The 21,850-nt window shown below is 34.4% G+C and overlaps 1 protein-coding gene across 1 annotated transcript in view; it reads left to right on the top strand.

Annotated features, from left to right (window-relative positions):
- KIF6 (kinesin family member 6) overlaps positions 1 to 21,850 on the top strand; it is a 260,796-nt gene that overhangs the window by 98,833 nt on the left and 140,113 nt on the right. Inside the window, exons 12-13 of the mRNA XM_058835346.1 lie at positions 382 to 508; positions 2,524 to 2,736. Of these exons, the coding sequence (XP_058691329.1) occupies positions 382 to 508; positions 2,524 to 2,736 (340 nt within the window). The remainder of the gene's footprint in view (positions 1 to 381; positions 509 to 2,523; positions 2,737 to 21,850) is intronic.

The raw sequence follows: 21,850 nt of genomic DNA, 5'->3' as shown, positions 1-21,850 counted from the left end.
ACAAGATAAGTATTATCTGTATTTTTGGATATAGTTTTTCCAATATAATAGTTTACACATTCCTGATCTTAATTTATTGTTCTTAAATAATAAGTTTTTAATTATATTTTTAATACTGGAAGTTCTCTGATACTAAAGAACACTGGAGTTTATTTGTAGAAAAGGTAAAATAAACTTCACCCTTGCTAATGAAGATTTAAAAATACAATTTGTTTGATACTTGATACAATGGATATAATTTGACAGTCAACTGTGCCATGATATTTTTCTGTCAAGAGTATAGAAAGGTTTTACTTTTCTTATTATAGCTAGACTCAGAATAGAATACAGAGCTGGTGGGAAAGTTAATGGGGTGTGCTTTTTTGTTGTTTCTCCTAATAGCAAATTATAAATCATCCAATGACTTCAGGTAAAAAACTGTTCTCACAAGACATCTCTGAAGAAAAAAAACATAATGAAGAACTGGAAAAACTGAAAGGGCTTCTGCAACAAAGAGACAATGAAATCAGTATCCTTTATGAGGAAATAAGTATTATTTGGGTTTGAGATGATTTGACTTAGAAACATTTTTCTTTGTGTGAAAGAGGCTGTACTGTGTTAAAGGAAATACTCAATTTGCAGCTTCTATGTGAGACGACTTCTGCTTTGCACCTGCTTCTCTACCAAAATCAAAATCCTGGATCCAAGCACCACTTAGCTTTAGAATGGTCCAGCCAATAACCAAATATTGTGGATCAGGCCACACCTAAAACACTGTCTTCAAGCAAATTAAACTCTTTTTTAGAGGGGGAAACTCTCATGCTATATAAAGACCAATACCTTACAAAGAATAGAATTTCTGTATGTGTTATTTTTAGCCAAATGAAGTGTTGCTTTGGGGACTTCTGGGCAATTTGCCCTTAGAGCAAATATAAAACTTGTAATTTTTACATTTAAATTTAAAGCTTTTTGTACATAAAAGTGATAAACTTCTTAGACATAGTTTGTCTGCTTCACTGCCTCACAGGAAACATGAGTAGCTGCACTGCAACACAATGGGTGGGAGGTATTTTAGCAGGTTGCAGACCTGTAGGCAAACTCTAGCCACTGCGACCCCAGCTTTGTGGCTACTCAGTGGGGAAAGTTTGTAATACAGCAGAGAAATTAAAATATGGGGTTGTTGAATGTAAAGGTAACAAGTTTTTTTTCACAGTTATTAGTAAAGAGCAAACTCAGTTGCATACTTTGTGCTCAACAATTCCAGCTCAATTTTTTAATGTCCAATGAGAATAGCATATTTCACTGGCCTGTAGCATATTATCTGTGGGAACTGAAGTGTCAGGGAAGCTTCCCTGTTTCTGCTCTGTCACAGATGATAAGATTTTGATTTTCCAAGGTGTAGTTTCAAATAAATTTAGCTAAAACACTGACTCATTCCTTTAAAAAAATTCTTCAATTTCTTTAACGTAAATTTTAATATCTGAATTCCCAGAAACATTTTGTCCTGAAATAAATTATTTCATAGTATAAGAAAAAATGCAAATTAAAATGCACTTGTGCTTGACAGATTTATACAGCTTTGCTCACAGAAGTAAAAGGAGGAAACTTGTGCAAATCCATGTAAGAATTAAATAGAAAGAATATAGGAAGACTTTGAAGACAAGACTGATATAGGAAGTCTGAAGTGGCTAAGTGACAGTGTACATCATCACTAGAACTTTAATAACATGTCTAATGTAATGAAGTGATGGGACGTATGGCAGCTGTTGAATAAACTATGAGTTTCTTGCCTACAAGAAGGAAGCTATCATAAAAAGCTAGAAGCTATCATAAAAACTGAATTGGAAAGTGTTTTATTATTATTATTACCTAGTCCAGTTAATAATATTCCCCAAAGACTACTTAGACTTTCTGCTCTTCATTAAGAAGATTAATTAGGATTAAAAAGAATAGCCTATTAAAAAAAACATTTTCAAAGGGACTTCAGTGTTCGTAATTGAATGCATGCAGGATTTTCATTATATGTCCTCTATAAGCTCTTAGGCAAAATGTATTTCTTTACAGTAAATTCACAGTGTTATTGCAAGAAATTTCCTAAAGACTTCTGAATTTTAGTAAACCATTTGTGAAAAGCTTACAAATGGGATACACTTGCAAGGCTACCTGTAAATTAAGAGGTTTTTTTTCCTTTTGTGTGCAAGTCTTTTTATTACAGAATTTGAAAAAATTAAAAGGGGCTATCACAATGGCACTAGACCCTGTTTATTTGTAAATGCTTTTATCAGGAGTGAATAGAATGGGATCCTCAATTGTGGTCAGTGTTTGACTTTGTTATTGTTTTAGTAAGAATTAATCTGCTGTTTGGAAAAACTGAGGTGGATAAAAATAATTGCAAAGAATATGTCAACCTTTAATTTTGTATTCACACATATGCTTCCATAATGTGAATTGTTTCACTTTGAAGAAAAAAAAAGGCTTATGGACAAACAATGATGATTTTTGCTTTTAAAAAATAAGTAATTATTTCCTTAATATGTCTTGTAGATATTTTGGTAACTATGCTTAAAAAAGAAAAAAATAAGGCACGAGATGCTCTTTCCCAGCTTAATGCCGCCTATGCTGATTTGACTATCTTGAAGCAGTCTCCTTCAATGAGCTTGGAAGAAAGTCAAAGTCCATCCAGATATTTTAGTCTGGAAGAGGCAAAAGTTTTCAGCTCTTCCATTCCCAGATCACCTTTTCTTTCCAGAGCAACAGGTTAGTGTAATTAGTTAAGTGAACAGTTATTGGATTATTCCAATATTATTTACAGTATATCCTTCAAATGTGAACCAAAACAAGGAAGCTTTCTCTTCAGAACCAGTCATATTGTGCTGATACTATATCTACAAATGCAGGGTTTTAAATTTAAAGTCCTCTAAGGTGCTGATCGCTTTTAAAAACTTGTGTAAATACTCTGTTCAACAGCCTATGGAACCATAGTATAATTTCATTTGCAGACCCTTGATTCTTTCAGTAAACTCACAGAAAAAAATGGGGGTTTGAGCATAATTCATTAAGGAATATAAGGAAATAATATTTTCCCCTGGAAGATCCATTTCAATTTATCTGTATAAGTGATACTACAGGATTTAATGTTTGTAATGTAAATCATTGTAGAAGCAATTGAAACAATTGAGACAATATTCACCAGTTAGCATGGATTGCATAAGTATGGCAGTTTTTATAGTGGTTATTTCAAAAGAGTTAAGTGTTGAGCATTACAATTTTCTTTCCTCACAACATTTGAGCTGGTTATTTATGAAAATAGGTAACAATATTCTTGCAAATTGTTAATTGCAAAATCTACATAAAAAACTTCCAATAACTGTAGACAGATTTTTCTGGTTTCTCGTTTTCTTCATTTTCTAGTTTAATTGTTGAAATAAAAAGATTTTTTGGTTTCAGCATGTTCTAGAAGTGCTTATGTTTTTGTTAGTAAAGAACATGCCTCATCCTAGATGATCACATATTATTATTATATAGATTATATAATATTTAATTATAATAATTTATAATATAAATTCATTATTTGTATTTCTGTAATTTTTAATGTGTTTTGGGAGAGCAGCTAGCTGAAAGAAAAGTTTTCAACATGAAACTGAGACATGGCAGCTGGCAAGTAGTTAGAAACCTGGATTTTGCTAGAGTACTAGTGGGAATGGAGCTCTTAAACTACTTGAGGTTGCCAATTATCGTCTAAAATTGCATTGTAATTGAACTAGTCAGTTGTCACAGTTGTTATTTTGTTGCAGTTGCTCAGCTACTGAGGAATTCCCTTTGCCTTCTACTTTTCCTATTTACCATGCTTCTTCTCATTTTGTAGAAAGAATTTATTTGATTTGGTGTTACAACAGTATAAATTAAATATAATCATGTCCTGATAACACAAAGCTTTTCATTGCCTCAGAAATAAGCTAGCAGACAATAGCTATATTTTATCAACAAATAGCTAGTATAATTACATCTTTTATACAGTGCCACTTATTCTTCAGTCTTTAAAAATACCCTAATAAGCATTAGCAAATTCTTAGTATTGATCAATGCATTACCATTTTGCAAACATTTGTGTGGATATGTTCATATGAGTTTTCTTTGAATGTAAAGTAGGAACCAGCACATCAGCCCAAGTTGACTGGATTGTAGAACCTTATCACCTGCACTCTGTGCTGGTAAGGCTAGGTTGGATGGGGCCCTGAACAGTCTGCTCTAGTGGAAGATATTCCTGCTCTTGGCTGGGGGGTTAGAACTCGATCATCTTCAAGGTCCCTTCCAACCCAAACTATTTTGTAGCCGTTTACTAAGTTTCGATGAGGCATCATTCTCACTTGATCACAGAGCCTCATTTTTCATCTATTGAAAGCCTGAAAAGGATCATCATTATAAAATTGTCCGTCCATTTCAAAATCCATCTGAACTGTATATATATATGCCATTTTGTCTATTGACTAAGAATTCACTAAAAATTGTGAAAGGGCTTAGGCCTGAGCCAGGGTCAAACTCCCAGGTAGAAGCTTTAGTGTAGTACTAAAGCTATTCTTCATCATTTAAATCCTTTGCATAATTTACATGATTTATGAAGATTTCAATTTACAGCATGAAGGCTATATGGCATGTTAACTATTTGAACAATCTAGCTTTTTTTACTTAATTCTGTACTCTCAAACCTGCCATCAGCCTGTTTTAGTGCAACATAACGTGGTATTTCTAGTGTTTCTAATCTGTTTTCCATTTTCCTATCTCATTTCCTTACCATGAAAATTAAATTAGCAAATCAAAAGAAAGTATAGGAAAAAAAATACTTAGTTTAACAAAACAGTTGTTGGAACATCTGTCTAATAATTTGTTAAAAAACTATATATATTTAGAACCATTAATTTACTTTGCAGTTGATTTATTGTGTAGCTGTAACATTTGCTTGCCCAGAAACAGATCTTTACCATTCAGTGATGGAAGATAGAATAATGTTCTTACCATTTTTTCACATATGATCTAGGACCATATCTACTTTGAAAGATATGTGTAACCATGTTTCTTGTGTATCCAGACACTGCTTTAAGTAGGAGAAAGGCAGTCGTACTATTTCACTGCTATGTTTAATGTAATAATCTGCGATAACAGGAAACTTATCTTGATCTCATCAGAGCACTAAAACAATTCCTGGTCCCAATTTGTCCCACAGCTGGATGACTTTAAAGGTAAATGAGTAGTGACTTCTACAATGGTAAATGTTTTACAGGTACAGCTGTAATTTATCTCTTTTTAAGTCCATCCTGCATTGAATGTGCATGTTTTTTTCAGAAGAAACTGAGTGAACATAATATATCTTCAAAGGTTTGATTTATCATCGTTACGTTCTGCTTTTTCCCCACCACGTGTATGCCTGAAACACTAAACAGAAGCCATTAAAGGCTGTACAGACTCAAGAATTAACAAGGCCTCCACACCCAGATTTGATTCCCACATAGGTTTTTGGTCACCGTTATATATTATTGGCTGATAATACTAAGCTGTAAAGAGTTTATTCCACAGAATCATAGAATGTTTTGAGTTATATAAGGCTCCTTCAGAATCATCTGCCATAGACAGGAATGCCACTTGCTAGACCAGGTTGCTCAGTGCCCCAAACAAGCTGGCTTTGAACACTTCCAGTGATGGAGCATCCACAACTGCCCTGAGAAACCTGTTCCAGTGCCTCACTACCCTCTGAGTAAAGAATTTCTTCCTAACATCTATTCTAAGCACACTGTCTTTCAGTTTAAAACCATTACCCTTTATCCTGTCACTATCTTTCTGTATAAAAAGTCCCTCTTCTTCCTTTTTATAAGCCCCTTTAGGTAGTGGAAGGATACAATGAGATCTCCCTCGATCCTTCTCCTTGCTGATCAATCATAGCTCTCTTTGCCTGTGTCTGATTTAATACTGAAAGGTACTTTTTCTGAACAGGTATGTCTTTAGCTGCTTGTTTGAATTTCATATTTGAAATGATGTCACTAGTAAAATATTGTTGCACACGAGGTTCGATACCACTGGAGACCTAACTGAGAACAGCTGAAACTGGACATGTGGATTATTGTTGCATTTTGTATTGTGCTTTTTTCATTTTGTGTCAGAGTCTGGATTAGGCTGTTGGTCTTGATAGCCACAGCAGAGGAATATGCAAATGGAGTGTTCTAGTAGTGCCCTAGCTTTTTCTGCTGGTATTGGGTTACATAGCATTGAATTCTACATTAGTTAAAAATTACACCAGTTAACATGCTGTCAGATTTCTTTTTCTTGGATCCCAGAAGACTCCTTTTAGGAAGGAGTGGTAGGTAGACAGTCTGCCTAGAAACAGTGGAAGGCTCCCTGCTGCTGTCATTTTGACAAGTAAGATGGCATAAGACAGTGAACTTACAGTGAACAGACCAACACTTATCTTAGTCGAAGAGTTACACCATTAAAGGGGGTAAATTGCCTTTTAATACCCATCCTCCATCACAGACAGCTTTAAATTATAAATTCATAACTACATGAGGGAGAGTGAGCAAAACAGTCTAACATAGTAGCTGCTATTATTATTGCATCATAATATCATTCATTAATCTGAAACAGACATAACTGGCTATGAGTTTAAATTATGAATCAGATGAACATTCCAGAAAATGCAAAGATAAGTTATTGGCATAATAACCTGAGCTTTACAAATTCTTCAACAATTTTGCTTTTAATATAATCATTCAGTTCATCATAAAGTATCTACTGCAGCTTTAACTGTGTTAATAATTCACACCTTTTATAGATATAATTGTAGAATTATATATAATCTTTTTAGGAGTTGAGTCAATAATAAATTAGTCATTTCAGGATAAATCAGAGTACAAATGAATCTAGCAAAACAAGAAAAAAATTGGACTTCAACAGACAGTAGAGTGATAAATACTGTGTTGTATTTTACTTTTATTGAATAGTATCACTACTTCTGTACCGAGAAGTCTTATTTTGAAATCAGTCTCTGATTTCAAAGACTGCTGCTTGCCTCTTAGGATAATTCTGTCAGCATAAAAGACATATGACACCATTTTTCCTCCTCCTAGACTTGTTTTTCTCCTGAAATATAAACAGTTTGGTTACCAGAAAACAGTGTGACTATTGTGACATTTAAAGAATACAGTAAATCTTAGTAAGAGATTCAAACAGTGGTATATGCTGACGAATTTGAGAATGATTATTTTGCTTTCACAAAATATTTTGTTAGGATCATGTTTTGACCAGTTTGAGCCATTTCCTTTTACTTTCATTGAGAAATTGTGAAGTTTTCTGAGAGTTCTGTGAAGAAATTACCTCCTGTGTATCCCATTCATGATTTAAGATCACTTTTTGCTTGACACTATGCAAATACCTATATAAAAAAGTATTCCTGCAGAAGGGCTGACAAGCTGGCTTTGAAATGTAAGGTGAGAGATGGTTTCTATAAACCGATGATGCTTATGAATAGCATAAAAGTAGTGATGATAACACACATACTGTTCATTTCTGAAAGCTAAATATTTTTGTCTTGTATTAAGACATTTAAAAATATTTATCTTGTCTATTTTATATATTTATGTAATAGCTTGAGGGAAATGCTTTCTTCTATTGTTGAAAACCTACAGAAATTTTTGTAATGAAAAGGACTGACTGAGGTTTTCCATCAGAATCTCTTCTATATCTTTCAGTTTAGAAAAAAGTCATATCTCAAACCTTCAGAAAAATTAAGTGGTTAGCAAACCCATATGTTTCTTGGAGTGTTTTCTGTGACCAGTAGTGCTTTGGGATATCTGGGGACAGAGTCTTGGCACTGTGCTCATGACAGATCTTTTGTTAACAAGCACATGTAGTCATTTTATTGCTATTTGTCCAATAAAAGAGCTCACTGATGCATTTAGGGCACTGTTCAGAGTTACTGTTGATATTTCTCATTAGTCAGAAAAGAAAGTATGTTCTACATTTTCTGTTAAAGGTCCAGGAAAAAGCATATATTCCATTTGCTCTCCAGCTGAACTTCTACCAGTTCCTAGTAAGATGTAGTGCATATTTTGTTGCTACTGCTTAATCTTTGTATCAACTATTTAAAACAAGGTGTTGTTTTGCTAATTTCTTAAGCATTAAATGTTTAATATGACATATAATGATTATTTGGTACACTATATTTTTCATTATTGCCAAGTTTAAGTACCAAGCAGGAAGTATTGTTAGCGTTCAGGAACACATAATCACAGAATGATTATATAAAGGTGCTTTATTAAAGAGCTCTGGGCATCAGGGGTACACATACCCAAATCTGACCCCTCTTGGTTTAGAGCTGAACATGTTTTATACCCCATCATTATACAACTTACATATTAATTATTAAACTTAAATTGTTCTATTGTATACATTGTTTTATCCAAGCATGAATTTCTCGTGATCCCCCCTCAACCCCCTAACATTGTTCCTCATGTTCTTAAAACAATAATTGTATCTAATCACATCTAACAATTGTATCATTTATCATATACTGATTACACAGGTGCAGTTTCACATGATCTTTAGCAAGCACACGGCCTAACATTTCCAGGACCTACTTTTCCCAGGGCTTGCCAAGCCTAACTTTCTTTCTGAGTCCCTGAATTTTCTAAGATTTTAAAACCTTTTACTATAAGTATCAGACTTCAATGTTTGATTTACTTATTTTAAACAGCCTTCAAGATAAATTCAGCAAATGTTAACAGTCAGCATAAGCTTTTGAACAATTTTATTGAACTTTACTTCTGATAAGCTTAACAAAGTTATTTTCTGGTATTTCAAGTTACCATATAAAAAATGTATTGCTAAGGCTCCAATTTATGTCATAAGTATGAATGGCTGTCTATCATCAGTGGGACTACATGTTTGTAGCATGTAGTTGTGGAAATTTTTTACTTTGTCATGTGCTGCTATACATATTGGTATCTCTGTCTTAAAGATCACAGTTTTATTCCATTTTTAATCTTGTGACATAAAAAAAAAAAAGTAAAAATTAAAACTCAAAGTAGTTTCTAAAACAGAATTACCCTCTTTAAATGTACACTGACTGTAATAAAAAACTAGCAGACTAACTCTGTGAATTTATAGGAGACTCAAATAGCTTCTGGGCCTTGCTCTTTTGTTTCTTTGGGTTTTTTTTTTTTTCAAAATCTATTCTTCTGTCTGTACTGCTTCCGAGAGTTTTATTTGGTTGGAATTCACAGGGACTTTTGCTTGAGTGAGGACTTTGAACTGAACTCACTGAAGTTAGTAAACAGCAAAAACAGAACTACGTTAAGAAGTTTGAGATTCCAGAAACATCTCTGTAAGGAACAACAGATGACTATTCTTTGCGACAAAGAAATATAATTACATGTTATAGGATTTCAAGTGAGCTCTTGCAATTGATATACAGCAATAAACCCCTTTGTGTTACAATTTTTGTCATCCTAAATGAAGTTTTTATATATATGAACATAGGGTTATTTTTAGGAGATGAAGCCCATATTTTCCTCTTTGGAGCTTGATCCCCATTTGCAACTTCAAAGGCAAATTTTGTAACTTGTAAGGATTTAATGAAAGTGAGGAGCAGATCATTATAGTATTTCACTAATTTTTCAGACACACCAAAACTTACTTCTGTCTCTCTGTTTTGTTTGTGTCTTTAATCTAAAAAATTCATTTTTTCATTATGTTCCTAGCAGAAACAGATATTTTCTTGACTCTAGTCTCAGCATATTTGGATATAAAACCAGAGTATGAGTTATTGGATATATCCCACAAATCCCTACTTTTTTTTCCTGATATTTGCAGTACATTTAAGCAGGTTAAGTTTCATGCAAATGTTTCAGGCCAGTTTCATGCTTCTGTTCCTGTATGATTTTTCCATTGAAGTTTTGTGTGCCTGTTTGCCTCAGTGACAACTGGCTTTTAAGTTTCGGGTGCATTTGTTGAAAAAAATCATTGCAGAGTTCATTTACCTCTGATGCATCATCTTCTTGTCTCTTACACCTTTAACTCTGAAATATCTATTTAGTAACTGTGCCTTTGATTCATTAATTTCCAGCCCTGCTAGAAGTTCAGAAGGATACTTTCAATAGAATAACATTATAATCACAGGTTATATTATATTTAGGTTAATTTGAGAAAAATTAGACCATTATTGACATCTGGGTGAAAGAAAATAATAACCACATAAATAGAAATAAGCTAACAACGAGAGATGGAGTGATACTTGAATTTCCACACTAGTACAGTAAATTTGGTAGATTTTACTTCTAGGTCAGGTAAAAGCTCACTGTTTTTTGTTGCAGGGCTGGTCTTACAAATCTTTGGCCAAGATGCTCTGCTGTAACCATCTACCAAACTACACTGAAAACAGTCTTTCATCTTTTTGTCCATAGAGTCAAGTAGCAACTGGTGTAAGACTTCCTTAAGACAATTTTGGCATTTTAAATGATTACACAGTTATACGAAGAGCTGAAGCTGTTCTTTGTAAACTTGTGGATAGCACAGATCCTTCACATGTAGGTAATTATGGCCATTTTCCTGTAGCAGAAGTTATGTGACTGAAGAAATTATTTAGCATTTGTAAGCATTTAGCAGTAATTCCAGCCCTCCTTGAAATCGCTTGTATCTGACTTGAATGATGGAGTTGAGCATGACAAAGTTCTACTTTTGTGTTCTATTACAGTGCACCCATGTTTCATCTTCTCTCCCTTAATAGTTTCTCTATTTTCCATTTTTCCTGGTAATGTTCTTCCTAGAGGTGAGTCATTTGGTGTTGATTTAGCAAAACATTTGCTGAAAGATTTTGTTGTTGTCGTTGTTGTTGTTAATGGTACTATGCTAAATATTCGCACAAATAGCCCTATTATACTGTGAGCCCCTGCCTGATTTTCAGCATACTTTTACTAAACCCTCATTCAAATAAAAGTAAATTTCATCTTTTGCCATTTCCTAATCATCAAACTAGCGTCCAATAATTTTCTATAATCAGTATTCTCAGTCTTTTATTGTGTCTTGAGTGTAATTATCATGAGCCTTTTTTCTTTGGTCACCTCATGGCCCTTGAACTGCTACTACATGTTCATGTTACTTAACTTGCTTACAGTTATTATCTTAGTTATTGTAATGTTTATTGTAACCCTGTAATTCCTTAAAATAATCTCAAAAACAACATTCTGAAGTTCAGCTCTAAGCAAAACTAATATAGACATGTAATCTGAAAATCTGGTGCTGTTAATCGGATGCTGTGTTTGAAGGCTTCTGCAATTTATTTTATTGTGTATATTATAATGTGACTATTGCTTTCTGCTGCCATTTTAGGTTTTCTACTACCTAGATATAAAAGGCTTTGAGAACATCAGTTTATTATGCTGGAAGTCACAATAAAGTTTCATAAAACCTAAATGGAGAGATTAACTTCTTTAACATTTATGTTATATATTTGAATCACAAGCCTTACAAGGAGAGGCTGAGGGATCTGAGGTTGTTTAACCTGAAGAAAAGGAGGTTCAAGGTAGACTTTATTGCTGTCTAAAGCTACTCAAAAAGAGGTTGTAATGAGGTGAGGGTCAACCTCTTCTCCGAGGTAAAAAGTGACAGGACAAGAGGAAATGTCAGGTTGTGTCAGCTGAGGTTTAGATTGGCTATTAGGAAAAAATTTTACATGTAAAGGGTTGTTGAGCATAGGAACAGGCTGGCCAGGGGAGTGGTGGAGTCCCCAGCCCTGCAAGTGTTCAAAAAAATGTATGGATACAGCAGTTGGATATGGTTTAGTGGTGAACATGATGGTGGTGCTTGGTTGGCAATTGGACTTGGAGATCTTGATCTTGGACTTAGATATTTTAGAGAATTAAGATCTTTTAGAGATCTTTTCCAAACATAAAAATTCTATGTATTTATGATTTACACTCTATTTTAGGAAGACACTGGCATTTTTTCCTTATTCCTCAACAGAAATCAAACCGGTTCCTCCATATATATGTCTCAACAATATACAGAGGAAGAGAATACAGAGGACATGTTCCTGTGTCACTACCAAAACAGAGACCAGCACCACTTCCTGGGCATAAAAGTGCTGGAAGTACCTACATTTTTTCCAAGCCCAGATAATTCGCAGGAAGGGTAAAAACCCAGCATAATCTGCTGATAAATAACTTGTGGTTCAGTTTGGTTATTTTCTTGATGTCTGTTACTTGTGTTTAGATGAAGTGCAAAAGCACAAGATTTAATATTTATTCCTGTTTTTATTTGCCATCATAATTCTGTATATGTATGTGGCCAATTCCCTTCTGGTTTCTGATGTGTCATATGCATATTTAAAATGATAAGTATTTAGACATTTATAGCTCAGTCTTTTACATGTTTGTTTTCTGGGCACAACTTTTGCCCCGCATCAAGGCCTGATGATCAAAACACCCACATGGCTGAAAGAGGATAACTTAAGGTAAATAATCCCCCAATCTTGTAGGGAATCCTGAGTTTGGGGGCATAGCTTGTAAAGCTAAGTTAATCAAAAAAAGGATAAGTACTTAGAAAAATAGGTCCAAGGCAGTCATGAGGTTCATTGTATCATTGCATGACCAAGCAGGATTGATTATCAGGTCTTCTGTAAACAGCTAATGGTGTTTTGATCTCTGAATAAGTACATGTAAGCATGTTGTTAGTTCTCTATGATGTCAGTTGGACCTAATTGTATGTCAAACACTCATGTAATGTTTTGGTACTCTGTGGTACATTTGGTACATTGGATGAATTAGAACTTTGATTTATTTATCCTTACTGTTTGAAGAGGCAAACAGTTAAGTCCAGAGAATTTCTTCCCTGTGCCTAACTTCCTTTGTAAATCATTGCAGGTTGCTATTATGTGTTGCCCTTAGGTATGAGTTTGAGTGATTTTATGGTAGATAAAACTGGATATAAAAATTGAGGTATTTTTCAAAGTAAAAAAAAAAAAAAAAAAAAAAAAAAAAAAAAAAAGAATAGCCCTGATAGGGATTTCTGAACTTTAAGATTGCCTGGGATGGATTTCAGTTATATTTTGGAATGTGGCCTGTTTGATTAAAAATTTTGATAAATGCTTCTTTGAGATTGGGATAGTAGTAAGGATTAACATATCCACTTCAATCCTGTCGTGGTTTTAAACCAGTAACTAAAAAAATGACTTATTTTTTGCTGTGAGATATGGATTAGAACAAGAGCAAAACAGGCTTAAAACTTAAAAGGAATAAAGAAAGTTTATTAACAAACTATAATAATAAGAACACCAGAATAAACTTCCAGAAAACCCTTTTTATCTTTTACTATTCACTATTCTCTTGTTCAGATGACAACAGAGACAAAAAACTTTGGAACTTTGGTGTTTAAAAACAGTCCCAATTCTTGCTAGAGTCTTTTCACCAGTTTTTGTAGAGAAACAGAAGTCTCTTTCTGTTAATTTATGGAGCTTTTCACAAGAAAACTATTTCTGTTATAGTTTTCTATTGCCCTGATGTCAGCTGCCCAGAACTGCTTTCATCAGAGCTCACTCCTCCCATTTCACATCACTCTGAGGTGTGTATGGGCCATGAGTTTAGGGATGGCATTTTAAGGATGAGTTATTCAAAGGCAAAAGTCTTCTTCATCTGTCTCTGTGAGCTTCACTAGAAAACAGTTTTTCTCACTGCCTCTCAAGGCTTCAAATTTTCACTTCACTGTTTGTAGCACTTCACTGTATCACGATCACACTACTTTTTACTCAAAATTTACACTTTGAACACTCTATTCCTCCCCATACTTTGTCATGAATTAAAGGAGCCTTTTTAAACTACTATTGTCCATCTCCATAGCTTTAACAGAAAGATATTTCAGCTTATAAAGCATCTCCTTATTCTCTCTTTCCTTACTGTCTCTGACAGTCCATAAAGTCTCTTTACATGCTGATCACTCTCTTTTCTTCTCTCTGGATAAAAGGATTAATCTGCAAGTCTCATCTGGGTAATGAAAAGTTTAAAATCTTGCCCAGGCTTTGTACATGGTTCTGTGACTTCTGCCGGTGCAGGAGCTGGAGCCGTCTGTGATAGAAAATTCCCCATGGCTGCTCTGGAGAGTGTAGTCGCTGTTTTGGCTCGTTGCAGGTCCAGAGTTTTTTCTCTTTCTTTACTCGGCAGTCTCCGGTAAACTCCGTCACTGCAGCCGAGCCAGGAACCGGCCCGGCCCAGCCAGAGCCCGGGACAAGCCCCGCGGGCCCCCATCTCCCGGCCGGGAGAGGCGGCAGGCCCAGCCCAGCCCCCGCCCGGTCGCATGGTCTGGGCAGGGAACGGGAGGCCAGCCGCAGGTCTGTTACCTTTCACAGCCAGGAAACAAAGAGAACCAAGGTCCCCTGACTTTACATCTTAAGGTAGGGTTCACAAGTTGATCTCCCTTTTCAATGGTTAAAATGGCTGTCAATTCCCAGTAATGACCACTAATTGGTCAGGAGAAAAGACTCCCATCAGTCCCCAGCAACTTCAACTTCCTTAGCTCTCAAAACCACCTTAAAGGTAAAGTCACCCCATGACAAATCCACAGAATTATTATGCACCATTATGGGACAATAGGAAGAACTACTCAGAATATATATTACCATTCTTGAAGAGAAAGTTTACCTGTAGTTTGTAGTACAACTTTGTGATATTTTAGACTCAAATAAATAGGCATTTTAATCTGTGACTGACAAGTACTAAATGGAGATTTTTCCAAATAAATTATTTTGCTACACCCTTCCATACAGTTGTTGCCCTAGGTTTGATTTCTGCAGTGTACTCTATGTAGAGCTACAAATATAAACTGGTTCGAAATTTAATTTGGTATAAAAAAGTATCTGCTTGTCTGTTAAATAGAAATGATCTCTGCATGTATGTAATGGCACAGTTCTACAATATTTCTCAAATTAAGCCTTTGGCATAGAAATGTCAGTCATTTTGGACCTGCCTGGTTAAGAAACCCTGCTAGAAGTAGCATCTATTACAAAAGGGAAGATCAGTGGCCAGGCCATTGTTTCAGAAATTTCTTCACTGCTGGCCTCCTCATGAGGTGCCACAGAGTTTTCTTGTTTTCCACACTGTTAAAAGTCTGATTTTCTCCAGATTATTAAAAAGAAGAAATAGATTGAAGGGTGCCAGCCATGAGAGGAGATGTACATTTTTATATTCCTGTGACTGAATTTATTAACTGTAGCTCTTTAATATTAAATCCTTGGATTTATATTGAGGGGAAGAAAGCTTGGGTAAATGGAGTTGTGTCTTGAACTTTTTGAGTAAAATAACTTTAATACTGGGTTGAAAATTTCTGTTATAATGTCTAAAACAGTGGCAGGGGACTCAAAAAAAGGGAAGAAATTGAAAATATGATTGGTCTTTTATTCTCTCTTATACTCTGTTTCTAGGCTTTTGTTTGAAAGACAGGTGTCTGTTAAGGAAGGCAGGAGACTCTCTTGAAATGGAAAATGTAAATCCCCTCCCTCCAAATTATTATAATGTTGAAATTAAGGGCCTCTTAGGCAAAGATATGGGAATAGGAACAACAGTTCTTTACTAGGAAAATTAAAATAAAAATGGAGAAAAACTTACAGAGTCAGGATACAACCCTGTTGGTCAGGGTGTTGGTAGCAGTCTGATTAAAGGGTGGCTGCAGGCCTCCTAGAGTGACAGATGTGGTTCATCAGCAATGATCCTGTAGAAGGGTGTAGTTTTCCTCTGCAGGTCCAGTGATGGTGTAGATGGGTCCAGTCTTCCTCTGGGAATTTAGTGGAAAAAGGCTGACTGTGGTGTTACAAATCTCAGATTATATTTAGGTAGGGATGCTTGGCTCCTCCCCCTGGGTGGAGCATCCCACAATGGGATGATGTAACTTGATCAGTCATGTTGTGAGACTCAATGGCCTGTTATCAGAAGATATCCCCCTGGAGGGAGGATGGGTTGTGGCAGCGATAAAGAACACTATCCCACCTGGTTTTAACAGATGATGATAGAATACATACTTTTGGTTGTATCTTGCATTGCAGCCTAAACCAGCTTTTTTTATTTGAATGTCAGTAATCTTTTTGATCTGTTTAATGGAATAAATTAGAAGAACATGTGCTGGTTACAAATATCACATGTGTTTCTGAATACTACTTTTGTCTTTCTTGTGAAATTACTGTGGCTGCCAGGAAACTGTAGCAGGAGTAGACAGTGGAAGGAATTGATAATACAATAGTTATTTTAACTCACACTTGACTGTCTAAACTCTGTGAGGAGAAAATTGATTTGGAAGGAGTAAAAAGGAAAGGGAAAGTATGGATTGGAGTTCTCTTTTATAAATAGGGTAGAAGCAAGCAAAAATATTTGTGGCTTAGGATGTGTTCCTAATGAAGCTGTGAATGAGATCAGAAATGAGGGAGACTAGATTCAAGGGAAGGAGGAGCTGAGTTACTAGGAAATTAAAAGTGAACCCAAAAGAGTTATTGTATGGAAAATGGCTAGAGAGACAAGACAGGAATAGGTGTTTTGAAATTACACATGCAATAAAATGGAAACAATAGTTGGGAAGTGGCTGCTTGTCATCCTTAATTTACCCATAGCACCCAGACAGAATTTAAGGTTCAAAGAAAGGGGCCTCAGAGGAGTCACATTTTAGATTTAACAGAGTTTTCTTAAATTAGGTGTTCTGTAGGAAGAAGAGGTACTGTTTTGAACTGATGCATATATAATTGTGATCCCATTGGTAAATTTATTAGTCTTTAAGATGAAGAGATTGGTCTGGAGTAAAAGCAACCAGATTAATAGCAGATTTTTTTCCTTTATTGATACTTTTAAACACTTGATTTGGAAAAACTGTGTTGTTACAGTCAAAGACCTACTTTTGTCATAATAGATATTGTGCAGGGTAAGATCTGGTAAAACACCTGTTAACAAAGTCCAAAAAATTTATGATTCAGTCATTGACAGCGTGTTCAGTTCATCTGATGAGCATCATGTATTTTATGATTTTCTATTGCAGCAGCCAAAGTATTTGTTATAGATGCTTTCTCATTAAAATTTCCTTTTTTATCTGCCTCTGAATGAGGTATGAATAGTGTCAATGCCAAGAATAACAATGACTATGTTATGTCATGTTCCAATGAATGGTCTCTCTGCAGGCTTTTCGTAAGTTAGTCTTTATAGTCTATTCACATGTGAAGCTGTACAGAGAGAAGAAAGGAAAAATAGGAAAATGGAAAAAATGGAATAATATCAGATCATGCATGGATGAAGTAATCAGTGCGATTGTGTTTGGAACCTGTTTGATACCATTTTTCCTGAGAAATGTAAAAATTAATTTGTTGTTACTGGACTGGAATGCTTTGAGTGATCAAATAGGTACTACTGGCATAAAGTTCTGGGGCTAAATTGAGGTTTTGTGTGGCTGAATGTAATGCCCAGCTTGGTTGCACTGAAAAATATCATAAGACTTTTCTTCCCCCCTAACATTTCTGCCAAGTGCGTACAGGAATTTGCTTTGGCAGTTGTATCCAAACAAGTAACTTCATTTCCTGAAATGTGCTTTTTTGCAAAACATGGACTTTAGGAAAGGAAGTGTAAAGAGGGATGGTAAGTGGCAGAGGAAGGATCACCCTTAAAAGCCTTTGAGATGAAGGCACAAATTATCAAAATCCATTTTTTCTAGATATAGTCACAACAGTGTTATATAATTTTTTTTTAATTGATAGTTTATGTATATAGTAAAAATAATATCAAAATCTATTGACCATTACTGCACATGTGAACTGCACAGTGAATTCATCATGGTCTATTTTGTGTATGTTTAGTGTTTACTGGCAAGGCAGCCACAAAGTAATTGAGATATGAGAACATGTTGTATGACCAATCATGTTAAAAGGACCTATTAGCAACCTGAGGTTTATTAAAACTTCTGTTTACTGTCATTCAAAAAAAAAGAAAAAATTATAATAGATATTGTGGGTATAGTTTTTAGATATAAAGGAGATATAAAGCTGATGTGATATTAAAACCCATTCTGTTAAAAATATGAACATATTATCTGACGGGTCAGGTGCTATTTTTGCATGTAATTGGAAATTCATATTTTTTGAGTCGAACTTTCTGGATTTCAACCACACATTTTTTTTCTCTTTGTTTTGTTTTTTTTGGGTTTTGTTTTTTGATTTTTTTGAGGGGATTTTTTTGTGAGTTTTTTTTTGGTTTTGTATTTTTGGGGATTTATTTTGCCTACTGTCTTAAAGTTACTAACCTTAATATTTCAATAATAGTGCCTGCACTATAGTGTAGTGCTGGATAGCTGCCAATAACATAAGCACAGTCTTCATTTTACTAAGCCCTTAATCTCAGGGTCAAATCATTGGTATTTTTCAGATGCTTGAAAAGCAATAGTAAAAAACTGTTCTGTATCAAATCATTTTTTTAAGGGTTATTGCTAATGGGGGACTATTTCAAATTCCCAAGAGGAAAAAATGTTCATTGAGAAATGCAGTAGCAATGAGTCATACTGTGATGCATCAGATAAGTACATTGGGAAATTTTCCATTTTCTTATAAATAACATTACAAAATCCTAAGTTTTAGGCAGCAAAGTAAATACTTAGAAAAAAATTCAATTTCAGAAAAAAGTTGCAAATTTCACAGATAATCAAGAAATCAGAATATATTTGTTTAGTAATAGATGTAGTTGCTTACTACAGAATGAAAATATATAAAACAACTTAATACAACCATTGTTCTTTGTAGAGTCTTTATCTAATCATTGAAGATTCTATTAGTGGGTGAAGAGACAGGAAAAAATGTTTTGGAAGCAGTTCAGAACAATAAATAATTAAAACTTAAGTAAAGATAAGGAAACACGTAAACCTTTCCCAAGTGGCACAAGCTGTGCTTGCTATGTCATAAATAGCAGCTGCTGTAAATTTTGAGGGGAGTGAAAGCTTTACCTTTCCCTTTTCATATTTACTTCTTTCTATATTTTATTCTTCGTGCAATCATCTATTTTTTGGTTTTGTAATGTTCACTTTTTTATTACTTAAGCAGAGAAGCTTCAGACAGTTGTTGATAGCAGTGCCATTAACTGCTTGTGCCATTCTTATTATTCCAAAAGAAATTATACTTCTTTGTAAGAATAATGTGTGAGTTCCTGTTAACATTTACCTTTGTTTGTTTCTGATTTTTCACAGAATGCTTGTGATAAAGTGTATTGTCTAATGGAGGTTGTTAGCTGGCTTATTCTTGTTGTTTGTCATACATAAAACAACTCAGCTTTTCACTGCATTATAGAGGCAATACATTGAATTGAATAAGATCCTAGACTGACATGCAAAACATCTGTTTTTTATTTCAATCCTTATTATTTACTACGTTTGTGAACTTACACAAGTGACCTCATCTCTGAGTCACTTTCTTCAACTGTGAAATAAATTGAGTGGCTTATCTTCTTTGATCACTTTGGGATTTCATGTTCAAAGGCCATCTGTAAGAGCAAAATCTTGTTTTTCTAACATTGAGAAGCAGTTGAAATTATTTGTGAAAGTAAGGCAGTGAATTAGATGCAGAAACCAATATAAAATCTTGGAAGTCTTAACTCTTCATTTTTAGTCAGCATAGCTATTCAACCCAGTTCTTGAAATTGTTTTGTTTTGTTTTATTGATAGCTAATTTGTTTGGGAAGCTTTGGTGAAACTCTAGACAATGCTTAAAATTCTATACAAGCATGGGCAAACATATGGTATGTTTGATATTTATTGTAAATTTTGAGAGCAAGCTGCATGTAAATATATTTCATGCAAAGCTGTCTCTATTTGCTCAATAAGAGAGAAGAGTAAAGCACTCAGAGTGATTGGGAAAGTTTTGTTAAAATTATTGAATATTTAATTATTAATCTTTTCTTCTGCAATACCTCCCCACTTTGATCAGCACTCTTTATTTAGGCCATTTACATCCAGCTATAATTCTCGGGAGAAATAGTTCTAAATATTTCAGAAATTTCCTTTAATCTTTAAGTGTGCAGAGAGAGAGTGCCGTCAATTTGAATAATGACCAGTGGTTGGAAGAAGAAGAATGTCATAGCTTTGTATCAGAACTGTTAAAATTTTGCATTAGGGAATACTAGAAAAAAAAGAGTTCCAGGAAGACATCCTTTTGATTTTCAGCAGGTTTATTTAATTACTAAAGCCTGGTACAAGAGCTCATGGCTCTGATACAGCACATTTAATATTGTAGTAAGGTTGAATGACAAGGAATGCCCATTATTTATTGTCCCTTTTGATCTTTAGGAAAACAAGCAGTTTAAAGCCATCAAATAAACATAGTGTACTTGGCTTTCAGGAAAGAATTATGCTATTTTTCTATGTGATAGTCACTTATTTCAACAGATTTTCAAGGGGAAAAATTGGTTTTAATTCTATGTCCTGACATAAGCAGATTTAGAGCTACTAAGGTTATTGGTTCAAAAGTTGTCTTTTGATCCTTCGTTGCTCTTTAATCATATATTCAGATAGCTGCAAATTTTGGTTAAAAAGGAATTGAAAACAGTTGCTTTTTACAGTGGGAATTGTACCAATATGAAATAGAATTTCACTCAAATACTTTGTATTACATTATTGGGTTTTTTTGTTTAGTTTTGGTTTTTTGGTAAGAGAAGTTCCCTCAAATAGCTCCTGAGACCACTGAATTTTCACTGGAAAAACTCTGTGGTATAATGAACCACAGAGATAACCTCTATAAGCAATTAATTTTGCCTTTAATATCTTTGTTACAAGAATGTCATCACTTTTGATTAAAATGAGAGTTTTTTGAATCACAGAAATAAAAGGCAATAATTAAAATTCAGAAGAACCCATATTAGTTTATTTTTAATTATGATTATTCTCAGTTTTAATACAATAGACATGTTAGGCATCACAGCAGTAAAGTGTTCCTTTTCTCTTTTTATTTACTGTGGAGACTATAGGCAGAATAAATAAAGCTGACAATAAATTAGTAGGAGCAGTTCTCTGAAGAGACCATATTTAGGCTATGTCAAATGCATTGCATGTTATTGTGCAATTGTATGTATGTTGTACAAAAGAAAAATAGTTTGTATTTTTAATAATGAAGATTTCCTTCCAGTATTTGGGTTGGGAGGGTTCACTTGTTTGTTCTCAGGTGCAGGAAAGTCTTTGTCTCTCTGCTTACACGTTTGTTTATTATGTATATGTGCTGGCTGTCTCTTCAGTTGCCATGGATGTACTTGGGGGAAAAAATATCTGTGCCTCTTTGTTTGCAGGACCAGGAATTTGGCTTCTAAATTAATTTGCTTTCCATTTTCACTGTTGAGGATGGAAAAAAAAAAATGTGTAATCATATTGTGCAAATATACATCTAATAGTAAGGGATTTGGAATCACTATAATTTTTCAAAAGCTCATGGAATTTATATATTTCTAGAAATAGGCACCCACCAATAAGACAAAAAGATAAATGGTCAAGAAATTGCTAAAAGATGCATGGATAGATTTCTGAAAGACAAACATTTTGTGAATTATTATAAGACAGTAGATGTTGCCAAATTGTAGGTTTATTTTTACCACACTCCAGTATCACATCTGACTTTTATATCATGGGGAAGTGTTGCTGTACATAAAGACAATGTATGATTATTTTGCTGAATGTGGTTATTGGACCATACTAACCCACAACTATAGGGCAAAAGGCAGTTGCTGCCTTTAGGGACAATTTAAGATGTAAGCATCATCCAAAATTTGAATTAATTTTAGTGTGATGAGGTTTCAGGGATTGAATTTGGACTTAATATGTGTGCTTCTGTTTCAAAACAATA

The sequence above is a fragment of the Poecile atricapillus genome, chromosome 3, assembly GCF_030490865.1.
Source record: "Poecile atricapillus isolate bPoeAtr1 chromosome 3, bPoeAtr1.hap1, whole genome shotgun sequence".
NCBI lineage: Eukaryota > Metazoa > Chordata > Aves > Passeriformes > Paridae > Poecile > Poecile atricapillus.
The sequence above is the reverse complement of the archived record's forward strand: the minus strand, read 5'-3'. Positions and strand labels throughout refer to the sequence as shown.